General features: G+C 35.7%; 3 protein-coding genes across 3 annotated transcripts; all 3 read right to left on the bottom strand.

Annotated features, from left to right (window-relative positions):
* Positions 1-3: 3 nt before the first annotated feature.
* On the bottom strand, positions 4-9,366 carry LOC143447275 (flotillin-2-like). The gene is made up of 10 exons (XM_076947296.1): positions 9,280-9,366; positions 9,020-9,101; positions 6,354-6,444; positions 5,953-6,076; positions 3,852-4,084; positions 2,767-2,886; positions 2,405-2,619; positions 1,954-2,137; positions 1,398-1,547; positions 4-1,062 (listed from the first exon to the last, which is right to left on the bottom strand). Exons 1-10 carry the CDS (start codon positions 9,326-9,328, stop codon positions 1,033-1,035), a joined length of 1,278 nt encoding a protein of 425 aa, XP_076803411.1. The 5' UTR covers positions 9,329-9,366; the 3' UTR covers positions 4-1,032.
* A 1-nt stretch (position 9,367) lies between these two features.
* Positions 9,368-12,550, bottom strand: LOC143447277 (very-long-chain 3-oxoacyl-CoA reductase-like). Its single transcript, XM_076947298.1, has one exon. It carries the CDS (start codon positions 10,917-10,919, stop codon positions 9,987-9,989), a length of 933 nt encoding a protein of 310 aa, XP_076803413.1. The 5' UTR covers positions 10,920-12,550; the 3' UTR covers positions 9,368-9,986.
* Positions 12,551-15,373: 2,823 nt separating this feature from the next.
* On the bottom strand, positions 15,374-20,769 carry LOC143446046 (uncharacterized). Its single transcript, XM_076945495.1, has 13 exons — positions 20,436-20,769; positions 19,896-20,040; positions 19,205-19,386; positions 18,791-18,953; positions 18,536-18,614; positions 18,119-18,296; positions 17,734-17,894; positions 17,446-17,620; positions 17,186-17,256; positions 16,883-17,066; positions 16,645-16,758; positions 16,456-16,558; positions 15,374-16,344 (listed from the first exon to the last, which is right to left on the bottom strand). The coding sequence occupies exons 1-13, from the start codon at positions 20,658-20,660 to the stop codon at positions 16,190-16,192; spliced, it is 1,935 nt and encodes a 644-aa protein (XP_076801610.1). The 5' UTR covers positions 20,661-20,769; the 3' UTR covers positions 15,374-16,189.
* Between the last annotated feature and the right edge of the window lie 2,226 nt (positions 20,770-22,995).

Below are 22,995 nucleotides of genomic sequence, written 5' to 3'. Positions count from 1 at the left end.
AGGTTATGTTAATGCAATCTTTTATTTACAATATTACTTGACAGTTGGTAAAGGAACAACAAATTCAGCAATATTAAGTTTAGTTTGCATACATGTTGCAGTTATAAAAACATTGGGTTAAACTTAAGTTACAAACTATTTATATTAACTAGTTCGTTCATATTACATGATACAGTCCTTTCATAAGCAAGCATTGCAGTAATGGCCAACGTAGACAATGTACTTTGAAAATACAAACTTTAGGTTTTTACGTACCGATCACAGCAAAAATTTCAAAACTTGAGTGACTAGGAACACTTTCTTGCCAAAGAAGTTCAAACTATTTATTGGTAACAATTGCTTTAGTAAGTTTAACATGTTTCGCGAGCAATAAACACAAAAAAAGCATTGTGCTTTCAATAGCACCGTGATATCATTACAAGGAAACCACAAGCATTAACAATTATCTTACAAGATCAAATACACCTGACAAGTATATAGTACTTGAACTTGACATCTTATAGGATGAGGTTGATGTTGTATTGGTCGGAACAGAATAAGTGACAATAATTCAACTCATCAAACCAAGCTTGCAAAATTTTCCCCCCAAAAAGGCAGTACTAATCTAGCATCATCATGGGGCAAAATAGTATATGAAGTCACCAGCAATTTTATGCAAGAAAAACGTTCATTTATATAACCTACAGGTTTCAACTTCGATCAAACAAATACAAAGGTGACACTTCAGAAAAACGACAAATGTGTGATTAAGACGAATGAATTATTGCAATATTGTGATTACAACTGTTTTTTTTATTACAAATTTACTGTTAATTGAAGTATTTAAAGTGACTACAAAACTGAATAAAAGATGTAAACCACAACAACGCTAAAAGGGAAACAACCACAAAACAAAGCATGCAATATGTAAAACTGTCATATACAATTTTTTGTAACAGTATATTAGTAAAAAATCAGAAATTGCCAAAACTTCTTAGTGGAAGCAAGTTACTGCCATTTCCCCAATGCATTACGGGCAAGATTGCGGAAAACTCACTTTGCCCCGGGCACCTGTCTCAACACCTAAAGCACAAATATGTTCAGGATGAGTAATTTTAAAGACGCAGAGATTGTGCCCAAGATTTATGCCTAAATTTTAAACTGCCTCTTAGAGTTAGAGCTGCCTCTGAATCTTCTGGATAGTTTTTTTATTTTCAAAGCAATGAAGACAAAGTACTCCAATTAAGCCACCAGTGATGCAGGCATGTTTGCCAACTGCTCTGGATAGCAAACTAACTAAGACTTTCAAAATTATGTGTTATAAAAAATATTGTTGTTGTCCTGAACACAATATATTTAATTATTTATCATAATATTTAGTTAAAAAAAAACAGCAATAGGCAGCAAACTAAACTTACTTTTGAGAGATCTACACCAGTAACCGCTTGAACAGCAGGAGGTAGTTCTGCCAACAGTCGAGTAACTTCTGATGTCGTTCGATCCGAGTCTCCTCCAAGCATCACAATCTCATCAACACGAGACAACGGCGCTGAAACTTCTGCAGCAATCTGGAAAAATTAATCAGCATAAACCAACCAACCAACTTGGCATTTTTGTAATTATTTTAACAATCAATTTGTTCTCGTATATGAAAGCCATTTTATTTTAATTAAGCTTACTAAAGTTATATTTCGATTTACTCAATTCTCAAGGACAGGTCTCATTATATGTTAGGAATCGAGTCGTTTTAGGCTTTGTTATACAGTACAAGGTGTTTATAATTTTGAAAATGTGCGACGATTATCGTTATAATGGACCCGTACTCGAGAGGATAAAAAATGTTGTCAAACAAGCTGCGTTTTTAATATTCCGAATAAGTAAAACTTTTACTGTCTCAAAAAAGGAATGTGGAATTTCATGATCTTGATTAAAACGAGAGCAAATAAATAAACTGCCAATTGGCATGTGTCATACCTTTGGTAACGATTCAAGCACAAGTGACATGAGGGCAGCATCACCATATTGTTTGTAAGCAGTGGCCTTCTGTCTCATGCTTTCAGCTTCTGCTTTACCAATAGCTTCAATGGAACTGGCCTCAGCAGCACCAACCATCTTTATACGTTCGGCATCAGCCCGAGCTTGCTGCACTGTCTTGGTTCTGCAAGATGACAAGCAAAAGTTAAAACTCTGGCTCTTTACTTTCAGTGGTAATGTAAATGCCTATTACTTGGAATTTTATCCGGATTATTTTTTTCGATTACAGTGGAATACATTACTTTAAAATCTTTTCATAACACGTTATCTGTCTTACAAAATTTTTTTTAAAGCTCATAATAGCTGTCGTGGAAACGATAACCATTACCTCCAACTACGTTTAAATCTTTAAAGTTGAATTGCTTAATTAAGCGTTTTATTTTCTTGTTACCTTTTGCCTTCAGCAAGTGTTTTGACCTTGTAGGCCTCAGCCTCTGTTGGACGACGCACAGTTGCTTCGAGCTCACGGTCTTTCCTTTCAATTTCCTTTGCTTCAACATCAATCTGTTTGCGACGTTGCACAACTTCAATTTCAATCTCTTCCTTTCTTATCTTTTGCTTTTCTTTGGCCGCTTGAAGTTGATAAGCCAGCTGGGCTTCGGCTTGCTGTAAAAAGAAGCCTATTTCGTTGACAATGAGTTAATTTCTTTCTAATTGGTATCCAAATTTCATTATATAGGGAAAAATTAATAAAATATTCAAAAATCTGTGGTGCAGTAAACAAGAGAGTAGTTTAAAACACCTTCCACTTACAGCAGTGTTCACTTCTCGCTGGTAAGCAGCTTGGTTCATCTTAAATTCTCTTTCCGAATCCGCAACTTTTGTATCGGCATCAAATTTAACATCCATCAAGGCTTTGTCGCATCGTGCTTCCTGTATCAAGCATTGCAGTGAAATCGATACCACAAGTAACAATGCAGTTGACAAAATAATGAGTAATTTTCAAGTGCAAATCTCAAAAGATCTGGACTTCAAGCGCCAAACCTCTATCTAATCTTTGAAATTTGATTTCTTTTCTAAGAAAATGCTATCAAAATCGTCAAAAACTGCTAGAGTTCTCAGAACACTTTATGCATGATTATATGCATGTGACATGTATTACACACACATTCATAATGCACGATCTATCAAACCACTCTGCAAAAGTGTAACACGCATGATAATTCAAACAGCCCATCGCAAGATTGAACAAGGGACAGATTTATGTTGTTGACAAGGCCACATTGACCAGATTTACATATGGCAGCCATAACCTGCAAAAGTGCATGTAAGCACTCTTCATTTGTTAAAATTGCAACACAACAGTTAAACACTAAAATAGCATTCATAATGGAATATTAAAATGACTGCTGTCACCTGTCAGAGTAAAAAACTGGAATTTAATTGTGGCAATTCACTATGCAAAAAATACCTCAATGATACAGGCGATGTAAGAATAGCTTCTTGTATTGTTTTGGTCTTTTAACTTATTTCTTTTAACTTTTGGTTATTATCGATTGTTTTTAGCTATTAATAAGTAATTTTCAACATAGTAATGTTCAGGAGAATAATTTTCAGGATGTCTTTCATTCATATGTACTGAAAATTTGAACTAACAGCCAAGAGTCTAGCGGTTTCATTGAAGATGAGAGTAAGCAAAGCAGAAGGGTGAAAGCTACAATTCAATATCCACTTTTGGACTTGAACATTTTTTGCTTTCAAACTACCATTATCTTAGGATTTTGAACTTAGATTCAAGAACGACTTTAAAGTTCTAAAATAGTAATTTAGTTTATTATGGGTAAATGTGCAATTTTGAATAGAAGGCTTTATATAAAAGATAAATGGCTACTGCATACCACAATGCCAGAATCCCTCTCAGCTTCTGCGACACCAATAGCTGCATCTTTTTTGACAATGGCGCTCTGGGCACGACCAATTGAGCTTAAGTAATCCACTCTGTCAACAACATCTTTGATGACAAAACTGAGAATTTCAATGCCCATACGACCGACGTCAGGAGCTGCCACTTCGCGCACAAGAGCAGCGAAGGTTTCACGATCTTGGTAAATTTGTTCCACAGACAGTGTACCTAGAGTCAATAACACATTGTTTGCTCAGTGAGTAAATCCAAACACAATAAAAATTTTGAAACAAGTTTCATGAGGCAGTGCTTTTGCTTAAGAGCAATGAGAACTTTGACTAAAATCAGTTCATATATATACATATATTGAATAAGCCAAAATGGGTATTTGGCACGTATCTTTCTAAACTCATTTCAATGCATGATACAGCCACACAACGGGCGAGGAAATATACCAGCCCACATACAGGAAACAGGATAAATTTGTTGCATTATGCGATCGCATTTCAAAGGCTTTTGTAGACTACTGGTACTGTTATCCGAATTGTGCAATATTGGATACTGCATACATCAGTTATTTTCTTACATAAATACACTGCAATCCTTTACAAATATCTTTAAAGGTACAATAAAACATATATGCAATATATTTATACAGTGGACTTCATATGAGGAGTGAAAAACTTTCTTAAGGAACTAGCTTTGATATTCTGATGAAGTTTGCTTTTATAAAATGTTCTTATATCCCACACCAAAGTTCAGCCTAGACTAATTTTTTAGTCAAGCTATCCTCAATTAGCCTAACACCACTAACAAACAGTCAGTTTTAAAAAATTGGGCTTCCACCACCATGCATCTGCGGAGGCTAATGCAGCAGATGCAGAGCTTATCTGTCTTAACTTATGTTATTTTGACTTAATTTACCTGCTGAATTAATTGTCTGACTCTATTGTTGCGTGCGGTTAGAATTCTTAGGTTTTAAGTAGGTTTTACTTGATAATTTATTTACAGTGAGACTTCGTTAATCCAAACCCCGAACAACCAGAATCCCCATTAATCTTACACAAAACTGCAAGGAACAGATTTCTTCTTATGCATTTTACCCCTTTAATCTGGAAACGCCGCTGTCCGACTCCGACACAAAGTTTTGGAACAAATGCGCTAAATAAATAGCAATAAAATCCGATAAACCGGATTATTAAGAGTGAAGCGAAAATGATTCATGATTGTCCTATACAGTAGTTAGTTGACAAAAACAATAGCTGATTATCTACGAATAATAATGTTGCAGTTTCACTCAAACTCCTACGCATACTTTGAATTGGAGTAAGGTGCATACTGCTTTTTGAATACAGTGCTGCATTTGCAAGATTGATTGATTTTTTGCTTTTCGATAGTCCGAATACCCCACTAAACCGACATTCTATGACGAAACTAAGTGGTCTGGATTAACGAGGTCTGACTGTACATACATATGTTAACAAGCAACTTTGAAATAGATAATAAAGTAGTTAGTTTAGGTTTAGGGATGGGCTGATAAGAATTTAGAATCCAGACAGGTTCACTGATTAATTATCGTTTGTGCGAAAGGTTTGTGCACAGACGAAAACTAACACACTGGTAGACCAAAATACTATATAACCCATAAATTGACTAACTTTCGTAAAAAAAACAATCTAAATTGTTGTTTTAGTTTATGTCAGGACAAAATTTCTTACAATAAAAATGTAAAAAGTGATATAAACCAGGGTCAAGTCTTTAACATATCTTAAAATAAAAACTTATTGATTGTATCATAAAATATAAACGAAGCAACTTCTTTACCAATTGTGTCACATTTTGAACAATCAAATTGGGCAAAATATTGGGAAAATTTTATTCGGTCCTGATACAAATAGATTCAGGATTCATTTGTGTTGAACTTCATGAATATGGCATTTGTGTTCTTATATATACAAATGCTTGATGAACACTCATTATAACAAAAACAATAAAAAGACACAGTATAGCAGCAAAGGCATTCTATACTAATATCACAAAAACTGTGAAACCCATAGAATACTTTAATTTAAAAAACTTATACCGTGATAATTTACCTAGGATAGCTCTCAGGTGACCTTCAAGTGTCTGAAGAAGAATGTTTTCGATGTCATGAACATTTTTGCCCAAAAACTGTTCACAGGCAGATGCAAGAAGTTCTTTTTCAGTCATGACTTTCACCTAGGTGATCATAATCAAGTGTTTATGCATGAAAATGAAATGTTACGCTTTTTGGAAATAACTAGAAAAGAGGAGTTTGTATCTAGAACAAACTTTTAAGACTGTATTTAACACTGTATTAATACTTTTACTGTATTATATTCACAACCAAAACTGCATTTACTGCTTACAAGTATTCATAGCTTTCAAAATCTTTTAAATATATCATGAGAACTTGCAACCAATTAATATACTAAAGAGAAATTTAAATTGTTGCGAAATCATTTAGGAAGTCTACCTGAGCAACTCCAGTCACGGTAAGGGGAACGCCTTCTGCTGTTTCTACGCTTGAACATGTTGGATTGAGTGTCATGACTTCCAACGACAGTCTGCAAATGCAAAAGTTTACACAACAGGTTAATTTTATAACTTAAAGTAGCAGTTTAGGCAAACCTGAACAGTAGTGTTGCACGTAATTGCTAACAATTACTAAAATTATGTAATCGTGTAACTGTTACAGACGTTTGAAGAAGTTACGTAATTTTTGTACTGGACTGTAAAGGGTAAATTTGTTAGCGACGCAAATTAATTTTTGAACCGTCACTTGTAATTTGATCATGCCCGCAATGTTTTTGCCCAATTTCGCAATCGGTGTATCACCCATTCACCCCCATTGTTGCGCAAGCTCCATCATAGCCTCCAACAGTAGTTCAAAATTGCTGCCAACTCAAAATTGCACAATCAGCAATCCGTATCATGACGTAATAATGATATCTTGATAAACGCATGCATGCAAAATACGTTTGCAGTTTGCCAATTCTAACGATATTGCTGTTTTATTTATGAGTTGAAACTCACAGTTTAAAAGCATATAATGACCGACAATATAGTAACGCAGGAAGTAAATCAGGAATCTGCTGATGTAAGATGGTCAGAAAATAAGTGTTTCGGCAAAGTATGGAAATTTTTTGGCTTGAAAGAGAAAAATGACAAGTCTCTTGCTGTTTGCAAGTCTTGTCTAAAAGATGCGCGATGCTGAGGTAGCACTACAGCGTGTCTTTTAAGCCATCTTTGTTGCAAGCATGCTTTGCAATATGAAGCAATCAAGACTAAGGGTAAATCAAGTAGTAGCAAAAGGCAAACTATCTCTGAATGCACAAATAAACGCATTTTGTATGCTAAAGATAGTCAAAAATGGCAACAATTGAAAATTGACGCTGATCCTCTTTTGTGGTGGAGGGAAAAAGAAAATGTGAAGGAGTTTGTACATTTGCTAAAGATGGCAAAAAATACCTTAGTGTATGTGCAATTAGTTGCCCAAGTGAGCAGCTTTTTGGTACAGCTGGTCTTGACAATACTCGGCATTGTAACCTGAAGCCAGACAAGCTGAACATGCTCACTTTCTTGACGAAAAATGTTTAAGCTTTTTTTACTTTGTCCGTATGTGGTTTATTCAAAATTTGTTGCAACAAAGTCAGACCTTTATTATGAAGACGAAGACACTATTTCATCGTAAGAAGGTTACACAGACGGCTGTTACAGTTAAGCGATTCAGTTGAAACAGTACCGTTACGAACTTATACTTGATGATCAATTTAAGTAAGGTGTAGATTTTTATGGTGCCATACGCCCTTTAAAGTTGTGTAAAAAGGTGAAAAATATGAAACGAATGAGTGTACTGCACAAACTTTTTAGGCAAAAGTAACAGACACTTATTGGAAGAACTCTCGTCTGATCAAAATCACAGCGACACAATTATGTCGAGCTTGAAGGAATACCATAAGTTTCTATGCACTTCTTTGTTTGCAAAGTACACCAAAGGGCACACGTCAATCATAATGAGAGCCATTTTGCGTAAATGATGGTAGTTAATGCTGATACAGATGGTTCGCACGCAGTAAACAACAGAAACTCAGTGCCGGCTTTTAATGTAGTTTCAGTAATAAAAATTACACAATTATTTACGACACAGGCGCGCGTAAATTATGTAATCAAATTCTGTTTTACGTGCAAACCGAACACTAACATTGGTAAACTCGAATACAAGATTACAAGTACTCGTACTTATAAATTTATCGACTTGTGAAAAATTTTGACCTAGGTTTGGTGTTTTGCTCAAATTGGGACAACAATAAAAGTCATTTATCAGATGAATTAGGTTTCCATCATGATTTGATGATATTTTTGGAACCAGAAAAAAACTGTTTCGCGATTGCGTCAAAGCCAAATTAGGAAATTTTATGACTTCATGCTGATGCGAATAGATTCAAGATTTGTTCACGTTAACCAAAACGATATTCATGTTCGCATGAACAACTTTGCTCTTGGTACATCCCTACTTAATAATCAATTCAAAGAGTAAAGCAACAAATATGAATTAAACTATGTTTCACCAAGAAAATTTACTTGATTTTTATGTGAATAACAAATATATTTTGGCTTAAATAAAATGCAAACATATTGACAAGCAAAAAATCTCAAAAAATTGAAACTTGAAGTACCAAAAGTTATAAACTGCAAGACTGATCGTAGGTAGAGATAGACAAATAAACAATCGACTTTTGTTAACATTGTAGTGTTCTAAACTAATATCTTAACTCTCCAGTACAGGCTTTGTTGTGTCACACAGAATCCTAGACCTATGAGCCTTTGCGCGATTATAACCGTCAGCCCAAGGTTGAAATTCAGAGTTTCGTTAGCAGGGTGTACCAAGGTTCACATTTTATGGGTCATGCAACTATTTCATAATAAATTGCATGACCAAGTTACAAAAAAAATTCATATTCAAATAAAATTCTAGGTATTGGCTGAATGAAAGTTGATTACCTATATATATCATATGTATAACGTAGGCTTCTATACGATATTTACAGATAATTAGCCCGACATACATTGTATATGCAAATATATACTAAGCAAATTATTTGGTTGTAAAAAATCTTAGCAGGCAAGCTGCATAATCACCTTTGCACCTCTGTGACACAGGCGCATGCCCAAGCCCATCCACCAATCACATATTTTTTACCATCATTCCCAAAGCAGCCACCTGTCAAAAGAAACTCAAGTAAATCCATAAAGTGGCATGCATTAATAATGTATGCTTCTCACACTGACTACAAAGCTTGCAGCATGCAAAAGATGCTAATTGTTAGGTAATGTTATGACTGTTTAAACGTTCAATTAATTTATTTTGTTGCTGAGGATATGTGCATAAAAATACATACCGGATACTACCAATGCTTCGTTTGGTCCTACAGTGTGACAGTTTCCCATGTTGGCCAATCTGAATTAAGTTATTTTTGACACAATATCTAAAATAGTTCAATTAACAATTATTAGGTAGTGAAGCCTATAAGAACTGCCGCAATTCACAAACAATCATAAAAGAAGTACCAGTGCATATCACGGTTTCCACATTGAGAGCTTTTCTAAATGTAATTCACAAGCACTAGTACAGCAAAGTAACTATTCAGCCATTCAGGTATATCTACTTAAAGGTTATTCACATAATAGGCTATATTTTAAAAACTGCTCACTGCTAACCTACGTAACACACTAAAGAAATCAACATACTAACTCAATCAACATAACTTTTAGAGCAGAAAACAATAACTTACTAGAATTGCAAAGATCCTAAAACAAACAAATCAGAAAAACCATAGATGCTAAGAAAATAATAAGACAGCAAAGAATTTTGGACAATAAATTTTCAACAAACGCCAGGATAATTGTATGTATTTTTTTCTGAAAAAGCACTTTTAAGCCATATTTTAGCATAGCACATTTTAATGGCATTTTGTAAGGATTAATTTTTTTCTAATCAAATAATCAATTATACATATATATACCTGATGCAATCACAACATAAAATTGTTACCATTATTGAAATTGAAAAAACAGTAATATTTATAGTTGCAGTTTAACCACAAATTTATTCTTTTTTCTGATTCTTTTTCTTCAATGCTCGAATTCGAATAGAGTTATTCAGCCTCTTGGAAGCCATCATGTACAAGGACTCAGGAATCATGCTAAACATCGTTCCTTCAATGGCATGGGCAAAGTAACCATAACTTCGCTTTGCCTTTCCTATTGTTTTGAGTGTGGAAGAAACAAAAGTATCTGGGTTTGGTACAAGCATAGAAGATCGACGTATTTTTGAGAGCTTAGTTGTAACGTAAAATGGCACAATACTTTGAATAATTACACCTTGCTTGGCATATTCAGCATTCAAAGTTTTAGAAAAACAATCTACAAACTGTTTTGAAGCAGAGTAAAGAGATAACAATGGTGTAGGTTTAACAGCAGCACCAGATGACAAATTCAGAATAACACCGCTTTTCCTAGACACCATTCCGGGTAAAACATATTCTGTCATCTTGACAGTGGATCTAATATTAACTGCAATCATCTTATCAATAGCGCCTGGTAAGTCTGGTATATCGAGAAAATACTCTGGATACTCAAATGAAATGCCAACATTATTTATCAATACCCCAATATCTAAGTCTCTAAGTTCAGCAAAAATTGCTTCATATATATCAGGATCAGTAAAGTCTGCAGCAATTACAAGAGTTTTTACATTAAACTTGCTTTGAATCTCTTCAGCAACAGCGTTCAATTTGTCTTTGCTTCTACTAATCAAAACAATATTCTGCCCAAACTTGGCAAGCTTCTTTGCAAATGCTAGTCCAATTCCATCCGTAGCTCCTGTTACAACTGACCAGCTGCCGTACTTCTTAAAATTAGGATATGATCCAAGGAAATAGATGTTAACTAAACTCCACAATGGACACAATACTCGCAGAGCAAGATATGCACAAAAGCATAACCCGAGATATTTCAAGCAATCACACTCAAGAAACATTGTGAGATATATCTTATGGTTCTAAGAAACAAGTCTACAGGGTAATAACTGTTACCACTTGATGGTATAACACCATTAATACAATGACATAACACCATTAATACCCGAGTTGGGCCACTAGCCCACTACTTCTAAAAAAGAACATCACTACCGCTCTTGTGATGATAAAAGGAGCATCGCTACTTGCCGTTGCCAAGCTAATACAATCAATCAATCATTTTATTTTTCATCATTGGCGCAAAGCCAATGGGAACGAAAAATCAGCACTAGTTGGTCAATAGCTTAGGCTAGTTCACAGGAAAAAGTGACAAAACCTGGAAGGTTTAAAATGTGCATGAAAATAGTGATTAGGCTAATGGTGGTGTTATATTTCTGATATAAAAACTACACCACAGGCCAAAAGGCACACTACCACTAAATATCTTGCAGATCTAAAAACTAACTTTTCGCTAATTTTTAAAAGCAGCAGGAGTCTGAAAATGCTATGTTGGTAACAAACTAGGTTTAACAGAACAAAAATGTTGAGAACTATTGCTCAATATGGACACGGTAGAGTAGGCTAGAAAAAGAAATATATATACATCAATTATAAACAAACTTAGAAATTACTTGGCATTGGGTAGCGACAGCGAAGAACTTTACTGCCCTACGAAGATCCAAGTCTGCCGCCCTAGATTCTGTAATATAACTAAGATACAGAATACACAAATTTATGGCAGTAACAACACTAATCAGCGGAAGTGAGGAAGTAGCGACACTAATCTGTGGAAGTGAGCCTTACTAGAAAATATGACAGTTTTCGAAAAGAACTCGTGCATGCAAAGACGTGAATTTTGGCATGGTGTTGTGCATTGAAGCCTCAATTCTTTGTTTATTTATTATAAATTTGCATGAAGATACATATCAATATTCACGTTGATGAACCTCATGCATGCAGCTGTCAAACTTACCACTATGAGAAGTGAAGAAGTTTCGGGGGTTATTTACCTGACTGGATAGTACTACAGTTTTCAACGAGAAATCGTGCATGCAAAGATGAAATTTTGGGTGCAATGGCGTCCACTGAAGCCTTAATTCTTTGTTTATTTATTATAAATTCGCTTGAAGATAAAAAAGTTTGGCGTGCACAGGTGCCATACTTTCCACTATGGGTAATTTAGTCATGAAAAATGACAGTTAGGGTCGATGGAGATTAGTTTTAGATTAACTTAGTGTTAGATTAACTTAGTGTCTTTCGCATTTCTGTGGATAAGCGTTGTTGCTGCAGTTCTTCTGGCTCAATGACCGAGTGCTGGCCTCACAACAAATGTGGCTGGTAGTGTTCTGTGTTCGATACCCAGTGGCCCCATACCTTTGTAATGCCCTTCGGTAAAGCATTAACGACATTTATTCCTGTGCAGTGGACCTGGTGAACACTTCTAAATTCCGGCAATACTAGGCTAGGCGATTTAAAAACTTTAAAAAAATGTATGACAATCAGAACTTGCCCAAATGCTAGCTCAGTAGCCAGGGCTGGAGCGATGAGCCATACTGCAAAGTATGGCAAGAGCACACCCGAGATTTATTTTCCAAAGTAGCATTGCACACCAGGGCAAACCGCTGCATGTCTCCAAAAAAAAAAAGGGATACACTGATTTTTTCCGACCTTACCTGCACAAGTCCCGGGCAACCATAAGCCACGAGTCGCAGCGCACACCAGCTGCTTCCTTGCACACCGGCACACCGGGGCTTTGCTTCTGCATATCCGAGATCTGCCATACTCTGCAGACGGGGCGATGAGGAATTATCGCCAGGTTTAAGTCGGGCAAAGCGGAAAAGAATTATCAGGGTCTAGTATGCTAGTGAACAACCACAGGATGCCTTTGCATAGTAGACCCCAGCTACTCAAATAGTGACGTCATCTGGCTGTGCACTTGTTTACTAGACCTAATTTATTTTCCATTACCTCATAACTCCTTCACATTCAGGCCTTCAAGTCGGAGTGCAAAACTATGAGCGACACCATTTATCTATAGGCCGAAGTTTTAAAAACAAAACTTACTGAAGCTGAAATTTATAGGCCATAAAAAACAAACAACACAATAAGTGCAATCCCATCTAGCACATGACTAAAATTCAATCCACCGCCCCAGGCAGATTTCAGTTCCCCAGTTGCCAAGCCTATTTTACGGATGGATGCACTTTCATATGACGTCATACGACGGTCATAGGTCACAACTAGAGACGCAGTAATGATCAAAGTTAATGATGAAAACCACGCAGCATGACACTGATACACTACCGCCGTAAAACTTACCTAAAAAAATGTTTGCTTTTGTATAAACTTTGGTTAGAATAGCGCGCCCTATGCTCACGCGATTGTTGAACATGACATCATACAGCAGAAGTGCGTATGTGAAGTGTATGGCACGTGACGTGATACGACTAGGGTGCATACTCATAGAGGAATTTCAGAAATGCTAATGTACTGTTCCTTTGATAACTTTTCCTGTGTTAACAATTTTTGGTAAATCCTAAAAAAATAACGTCGGAAACAGTTAGGGGTGACCGGGGAGGGTTTTACCCGTGTTAGTAATTATTGGTTATTCAATAAAAAAAATTGGAAATATTTGCAATTATTGGGAACAGGTTTTGGCACTACACCTGAACCCCGACCAAAACTTGTCCTCCCTGTGACCTCATAAATTCAAATCCAATTATGGTTTTGACTCAGCAGAAAATGAGCTGTAACCTGACTAGCGGCGAGCGCAACTGGCCGAGTGGGGTATTGAACACTTCGTCCCCCATTCTTTCTAAGGCCTCAGCAGTTCTTTCTAACAACACCAGAATTGTGATAGGAATAAATACTGTTGACTGCAGAGCAAAATATAGTTGTTTGTTAGTTTAACCTTATTTAAAGTTCTTTGACCGCTTACGCACTTATTATGAAGACGTTATCCAAATTTTCAACTTTAATCTTCAATTTGTCTGAATTTATCAATCAATCAATCATTTTATTTTTCGTCAAAAGTGCAGTAGAGACGAAAAATCAACCCAGTTGTTACTAACACGCGCCAATGAACAGGATAAAGTGACAAAGCCGAAAAGGCTTAAAACGTGCTCAAGAAAAATAACGTTAATAAGCTAATTGCTTGTAACAACTAGACTAGACTAGACTAGACACAGCCACTAAACTTATAATTAATTAAATCCATAAACCATAAGTTGAAAAAACGAAAATTAGGCAGACGAGCAGGTGATGTGTTCAAGCAAATGATGAATGAAAATTGCTTCAATGCTGTACATCAGTGGTAATAAGTAATATGTCAGTGTTTAATATACGCTAAAATTCACATCTTTGCACGCACGTCTTCGGTGCGTTTACATGCCGGATGGCAATTTCCTGTTCTTTAGTTTAGTTTAACTGCATCCTTTATCTGTAAATGGAAATAAACATTTGGAATTGCCTGACACTTGGAAAGTAACTAAGGTAGCCTATTTAAGTGTAAGTTTTTAGTGGAAAACAATATATTTTTTACAGATTGGGGATAATAGGAAAAAGCTATAGGCCTACTTTTGTATTGTGTACTTAAGGGTGGCAATGAAAACTAAAGTTGCTTTACTGGTGTGTTAGTCAATTTGTAGTTTTTAATACGCTACAACACCTTTAAAGAGCATTTAACTTCCAGCGGCTTATGTGCCATTTTCCACAATATTACACCATTTCTTGCAATGTGGTTTCTAACTCGTGATTAACATTTATCAAAATGTTTTTGATAAAAGCTTGAACTGATGATTGATATTTGATAACTTGCTTTGAACTATTTCGTGTGAAAGCGAGTTATCATGGAGTTATATTTCGTTACAATCTGTAGCCAGTTGACAGCCACAGTGCTATAGAGTATTCTAACAGCACGCAAAAACTATAAAAATTCTATTAGCAGGTTAATTTAGTAAAAAAAACTGTTTGAGCTCCAGCACCTGTTCAATCTAAAAACAGCTGCTTATTGCCAATAAGGACACTGTAGTTTTTCAGGTTATATCTTTTAAAATAAAGTTTATTATAGCCTATGTTACTTCAGGAACAACTAACAGTACATCATAAAGAGTAAGACCGTCGTGCCAAATGGATTTCAGCGATGACTGTATGGTTTCCAAAAAAGCATAACGAGTTTTGGGGAAAACATTTTATTTCAGTCAAGTATTTAGTATTGAAAATCGTTGAAAGTCTTTTTACATTTTCTACTCAGAACATCTTCGTGTTTTGTTTGAATGAATCTTATGTCAGTATACTGTAGGTGGTTTAAAAACTGCAACGGTATAAAGGTTGTGACCAAATGTATGGGTTAGGATTGGAAGCGCAAGACTTCTTAATTAGTTGAAAGCGAAGAGCTGTTTCCGTGATGAAACAAGTTGCGGCGAATGAGAACAAAATTCACACAACACCACTATCATACAAGTGCAGTGGCCAAACATAATAATAATATTTTTTATTTTCGAATAAGTTTTTGAGATGAAGAGTCTATGTACATATGATAAGTTTACTTTCGCCTCAGTCTACTAATTATACTTACAAACATTCGATCGTAGACTTAACCAATTCACCTAGATCTTAAGCAAAACGATGGGTACATTTGTGTCTTTTGTCACGTATAAAATTCAACATTTAGAACCAATCCCGGCACAAAATGTTGTACGTTTCTAACTCCTGTAACAGTTTAATTCTTCGCTCGAATAGAGCGACTTAGAATTAATGATAACCTATTAATTACAGTATATAGTGTCACTTTTTCCTATGCATTAGCACGAGCTATCATTGTCAACTACGGTAGGTCTACATAGCTCTGTTTTTGTTCTCACCCCCACAATGATAAAAAATAGAATGAATGAAGCAAAATGGATTAATGATTAAAGCTTGGTGATTAGTTGATTACAACAGTAGTTTCACAGAGAAAAAACTTACTTAAATGACAAGTTACAGTATGTTTGAGATATATCCCCCTGTGACAACCACAACCACTTTTGAGGTTAAGCCTCAAGGCGTCAGGCTCCTCTATACATATACAAGAGTAGGCTATCAACCAACAAGAATTATATGCTAATACACAAACAGCACAAATCTTGTGATGACTATAAATTTGTTTTGTTAACATCATAAAAACGTTATTAAAGAAACTTATATAAATGTACGAGTAATATGTCGTTTCTAACTTATGTAGCCAACAAATCAACGTCATTAAAGTTGCTCATAAACACTTCGGTTATTGGTTTTTACACAGCGAAAGACTTTCTTAGATTAAATTCTGGACGAGCTTTCCATTATTTCTTTTCCACTTTATGAAAAATCCTGTTATGCAGACGACTATTGCTACAATAACTAAACCGAGCAATATGATTGCTTGCTGGTCTTCTACTTTTGTGATTTCCGCCACTTCAAACGTTTTTTCTACAAAGATAACATTGAAACCAAATTAAAAATTTCGTAAGATACAGATACACACTTAAGCTGAGTTTATACATATCTTTGAAATACAGTGATTGTTCAATATCTTTCTACCTCGACAGATTTTTCTTCCAATGTCGAGCACTCTTCCTTCCAGGCAAGAACATATTACATCTTTAATACGCATTTCACATACGTCACTACATCCACCGTTTTGCTGTAATCAGTTAATGTATTTGCACATTACTACTATAGATTATGAGATTGTAAGAACCATTCTTGCTTTGTTACAACAAAAATTACTTCATAGCAGGTGTCCTTCTTTGACTGTCTTATGCGCAAGGGCCCAGATGAAACGACTTGGGATTGAGATTTCTCTGGGATCCAGTCGCGTCGGCGTCGTTTGTTGCAAACAGGCTATGGTATAAAATATTTTCAACAGCTAAACTTGGCATGTTTTAAAACATTCTTGCTCATAAATTGCTTTTAAATTAAGACAAGCAAAGGTGATTTTCTTAATGAACTATAGGTTAGCATTTACCACGGATGGACATTGGTTATTTTCACTGTTGTAGCAGATTGTAACTTGACAATGAACATAAATATCGTCATCGATGGCTCCTGTCCAAACAAAAGAACGAAACCGAAAGGCGGCGTAATTAGACTGGTAATTTCTATCGATTTCAACAGCATCACTCGGTTCGTTGGCATTGATATCCGGGCAACTGATTTAAAAATTTTAGTGTCGAAGTGATACACAATATAATAGTTTTCAAAGACTTATCAGTTACATTTTGTTTTATGTTAGCGAAAAGCGCTCAGTTTTAGTTCGATTCTCTCTCACCTGCTATGGATGATTGAATATCTTGGATTGCTATCAGAGTCTTCAGTCTGAGTCGCCCAGCATTGCGTTACCTGTGAAAGTAATAATTTATGTTAATAAAAAATACCCAGCCCTCAATTGCATCTTTTCCTTGTGTTGTTTTATATGCGTAAGCTTTATGACTTGGTACCGATTTACAGACAAAAGCGTTAAACTTGCATCCCCGCATGTGATTTGCCTGTCTAACCTAATAGCATTAAAGTCTTGTTATCTAAATAGACCTGCAGGAAAAAGGAAAAATTGACTTCCGCTGTTGTGATTTCAACCTTCGAATAGACGTAATTCGGGACGGTTATGACAACATTATTTTCACTTTCATTAGAATAAGTTTCATCGGTGAAAATGAGCTTGGGTAGAATTGTTCCGGTTCCTTTGACTTCATCAAGACTTTGTTTTCTAAAAAGGGTGGAAGAACAAATCAAGGTAAACGAAAGAATCAGAATTATGACAGGTGGAAGTACAGGTAACGTAAACGTAATATAAGTAAAAGTAATTTTCGTATTCCTCACATTATTCGAGGCAGAATTGCAGAAGAGTTAGTTACTTCGGTCAAGTTGTACTCGCATTCGTATTTGATGCATTTGCTTTCGTAGCGTTGAATTGCTGCTGTCGTTGTGAAATTTTGCTGGCAACGAACAACTAGTTCTATGAATAAGGTGCCGTTTGATGCCTTAATCAGAGAAATATAGTTTGGTTGAAGTAAATGTTTAATGATCGGTGTTTTTTCCTAAAACTAAATAAAAAGATTATGTATAGTTTATTCATATACGTCTTCTATTACCTACCTATATCAATTATACCTAACTTCATTAATTGCATAACTCGATATTAACTTATACATTTAGCCGAGCTGACATTTCTGTTTTTCACAATAGTGCTTCAATTAAGTTTTACTTGAATAGTCGTACAGCTGGAGGTTAAGTTATTAAAATAGAGGTCAAAGTTCGGATTGCTTGCGTTGGCAACACAGGAAGGGTCCAGTTCGCTGAGATCTTCAACCAGGTTCGGTGAAACGTACAAATCGTCTTCACCATCAGAGCAGGACAACGCCACCAAAGAAGCATTTGATATTCTAAACCGAATTCAATGCCATTAAAACCGATACCGATACAGTCATATAGCCGGCGATGTATCGTGGCTTGCGAAATCGCGGAAACGTGTCGTGTATATTTAGTTCATGCCAATCTACCTACATTTTCAGCTAAACTAATTAAGGATTTTCGACTGCGCCTCGTCTGTAAGGTCTATATGTACTTTTTGTACGATAAATTGACAAAATTTATGACAATGGGCCTATTGTGCTTGTGTTACCTGATCTCTGCTTTACCATCTGGCTTGCATGTCAGCTCTTGTTCAGTGGTCGGTGGATTAGTTGTTGGTAAATCTTTCACTAACATCCAATAAAATACAAGAATGCTTTTGAGTTCCCTATCGTATGAGATATTCTTTTAACGAAAATTTTTTTTCACTAGCCATAGCAATGTTTTAATGCAAAAATTAAAAAACAAACACCAAACCGAAAACGCTCAAACAAGAGCTACTGCTTTGTTGTTTAATAAAACGTACCAAAAGCGATGTTCATGCTGAAACCAAATATGACTTGAATATCGTCATTGCTGGAAAATCGAATTTTAATTTCAGTCCCATTTATAAAAAATGGACTAGGCACCGATGACGGAACAGGCGGTAACAATGTGTAGGCCAATGCTGTGCCACCATCTGATAATATCTGGCAAAAAACGTTAAACTATGTTTAACCAAAAGATTAATTTTAGGTTACAAGCTGATTTAAACTGGCAATACAGCAAAGCAACCAAAGCCCCTTATAACACTTTAAGTTGAGGATGATTAAATATAATAAATTTCCTCCTATTGTGATGAAATGGATTATATTGATTTTGCATTTTAGTCAATGTGTCAATGTCATCACCTTTAGTTAAATCCGGTTGCATTTAAAAATCGTGCCAGTCACATACTCACGTACAACCAGTCGGCTGACTGAAGAGCAAAGGGCGAATTAAAGCTGATACTGTATTCGGCCGGAACGGTGCTCCTTAAGACAGTTTCTTGCAGGTGATTTTGTGGGTAGTTAGCGGGGTGGTTAAGTGATGTCACGGTAATGCTTGTCTGAAGGTCATTGACTTCTTGGGTGACGAACTCAACTGGAAATTTATAAATTGCCAAATCCAATTTACATTTTCACGTAATTACTACTGCTTAGGTATATATAGTTATTTCCAAAGGATACGCTCTACTAACAAAACATTATCATCATGGGAATAAGTTCGAAATAAATCAAAAATTTTCATTAAATTGGTGAAAAAAGTTTTAGTATTTTTTCCAAACTAAATTTAACACGCGGTCGATTTTATTCTATTTGATAATAGTTTTATTTAAATATTTTTTGATTTTGTTTCAGTGATGAAATTAACATGGGCACTCTTACTTCAATTACGGATGAAATTTCAGGCAGATATCAGCCTGCCAAAAACCAGAAAGGCATAATAACTATCGCAGGCAAGATAAAACACAGTACATATAGTTAAATCGTTGACTTGACTATACGGTCAAGTAAAACCAACAAAATTACATCTAATATAATGTTTTGTTTTGTTTTAACTCGATCACTAAATACCACGTTTATAACCATTGCGCAGAATTCGATATTAACCTGTTTGAACGGCCAAAGCAAAACCTTGGAAAATTTTGAAACACTGAAAGGTGAAAACTGTTACGCCTGTTGGAATTTCGATCCAAAAAGTGCGGTTATCGTTGATTTGTCCTAAAGGAATATCCACTGACGTTCCTTCGTACACCTGCAACAATAAACCACAAAACCACTTTGGTTAATAAAAAATGATCAAAGTTGCTTATTTTTTGTAGTAAGTTATTCCATATTGCCATCAATGATAATCTGAGTAGCCAAATGATAACAAGTTTTTTGTAGTATACTCCGTTAATGTATACCACGACTGTTTTATATTGTCTTACATACCGTTGTACAAAGCAGAATATTTTATGGTATTGATATGTAAAAGGTGAGAGTTAATCGCAAGCCCAATGACCGGATGAGTGTCAACCGGGTTGAGGCGCAAATCTTTTAAGAAGCTCACAACTTCACAAGGTTAGTGTATATGCTCAGTCTACGTGCATAGAACAAGGTAATAAACGAAACTACTATTCAAACTATTGAAAACCAAGCACAACTTACAAAACACTCAGCACCCACTGCTGCAGAGATGTCCAAGTAAACCACTGTGCGTCCAGGCAACGATCGTGTCAGTGACCGCATGTATGGGCTGCAAACTGTATCTGCGGACGTTACTTCAAAGCTTACAAATGTTTGGTTGATCGACTCATTGCCCGTACACTGCTGTGCGTTAACTTCAGACAACATAATAACAAACAAGAGCAGGAAAAAATCTATTTTCTTCATTCTCTTCACCTTGCTAATATGCTACTTAACAGTCTTAAAGCATATAAGCTGTGATTTAAGCAGTTATAACTCCACGGTATATTGTTAACGCCGGGACTGATTACAAAAGAATTGAAAGGAAATGATTACATTACAACGGAAACAAACATATAGCTTACCTTATTTTTATTCGATCTAACAGGATCGTGCATTATTAAACTGAATGAGTGATTCTTATAAATAACGATATAAAATGAAGTCGATCTGCCACTATAACGTTTGCGAATATGATTGGAAGATTCTGCTACATATACACCAATTTATTTAGGGTTCCCATATACGCTGTGTTAGAAGGAGTTTTGAGAAATTTATTTGACCTTTAGTTCAAAAGTTGCTGTAAGTATAAACATTGGTTAAAGCTCCCACACCATGCCAAGTTTAACGAAGGTAACCAAGGTAACGGGCTCCAGGCTTCAACTTATGGTTATCGTTTGCTTATTGTTAAGCCTCATACTGCAAAGAACCCAAACAACAAAGGGATAGCAAACAGAGAGCAAACGATTTAGATCATGCATATGCAGAATCATCGCCGCAGTTGCCTTATTGAAAACAATAGCAGAATCAACGAATGAGTCAGCGAATGAATATGTTACTATCAATTGGGGATGGACGGTCTTTTTCGTTGTGCGTATTTTCCAAATTCAGTATAGTAACATACTGTGCTAATTATTGTGTCTTGGATAATGTCCTTCTGTTATCATGATCGAATTCAGAATTGAAGGCCTATGTTAAACCAGGGGCATCTGAGATTACAAACAGATTCCAACATAAAAAGCCCCACTAATGATAATAATTACTGTATCTAAAAGGACCCACGTCATGTTGTAGTACTGCTTTGTCGCCTCAAACATTGATCATATTGCTTACTGCAAGATATGTGGTAAATGTGACCCCAAATAAGGTCTTGGTCCTACACATTTTTTCGCTGGTTTTTATTTTTATTTAAGTGGTGGCTTTTGGCAATTTATTTCTATAGATTCCTACATTAAGCAACTATGCGTTTACTCCAAATATAGGGACTTGTTTGGCTGAGTATTACTGATGTTACTGTTGCAACTAGATGTTACTGATGCTTTAACGAAAGTTTTTTTTTTTGTAAGAAGGATGACGTTAATTATTTTGTGTAACATGAGTAAATGTTCAAAATTCGAAGTGAATTGTGAATATCTTGAAATTATTCTGCTGCTGTTTCCTGTTTTACTCATATTTAGTCGCACGACAACTGTATGTTATGGGAGTGTTCATTTAAAAAAAATATTGTTTATTATTACTAATGTCATAACGTAAAAACCTAAGCTAAGAAATATCCACTCATGTGAAATTTCTTAAGCTAATGAGTTGAAGCAGCGTAGTTGAAGAAATTAAAAAATATTATTAGCTGGATAACGTCCTTCGAACTCGGATCGGACGGAATATTAGCTAGGTTGCTGAACCTAAACCCGGAGCGGAATGAATGTGTGCACCCGATGCAAACCTGAACCGGAATAGAACCGGTAAAATAAAAATTTTGCAAAAACTGAACCGGAATTAAACCGTTTACCACTGCGATTCGACTCCCTGATTTTGACTTCCTTTGTCACGTGTACAAGTGCCAAACAGTAGGCTACTAGATTTCAAACTAGATTGTTATGAAATTACGCTCGAGAATTTAGACAAAAACGTATGAGGCAACTACTGGTAAACCGTATAAATTACGTATAACAAACAATATATTACATGAGTGAACAAAATACCTTCGAAAACATCTTGCATCGTATTCAGTTCTGAAAGGTTGAAAGCATCGAATTGAATTATAAGATTTCTGACCATTTATTGAAAGAGAAAAGCCCGACAGTCTACAGTGATGCGGTGTCATACGTGATGCTGACTAGTGACTAACCTCTTGAGCATTACGTCACAACTCCGCAATTCGCATGGCAAGACCAGCCAATCAAGTGACGAATGTGGGAAGAGCGATTTCGTAGCTTGTTAGGCCAATAGTTACACATTTAACTGAACTGTCATGGTTTTATATGTGTGGAACTAGATTAGAGAGTAGGCCTACCATAATTACTACTAAGTTACGTAGTTTAAAAATTAAAATGGCAACCACGGTATATAGCGTATTAACCACATAATGGCTAAGTATATATCACACGGTGACCTGATGAAAACTTCAAGCAGTAAAAGCTGCGTCCTCCAAAATTAAGGGCTTTGTTTTGTTACCCATAGGCAAAAGAGCATGTTGCATAAACTACTTTAGATAGCACTAAACAGAGATTTAAGAATCGAGTTATTATTGTTTAGGTATTGGTTT

The sequence above is a fragment of the Clavelina lepadiformis genome, chromosome 2, assembly GCF_947623445.1.
Source record: "Clavelina lepadiformis chromosome 2, kaClaLepa1.1, whole genome shotgun sequence".
NCBI classification, from domain to species: Eukaryota; Metazoa; Chordata; class Ascidiacea; order Aplousobranchia; family Clavelinidae; genus Clavelina; species Clavelina lepadiformis.
The sequence above is the reverse complement of the archived record's forward strand: the minus strand, read 5'-3'. Positions and strand labels throughout refer to the sequence as shown.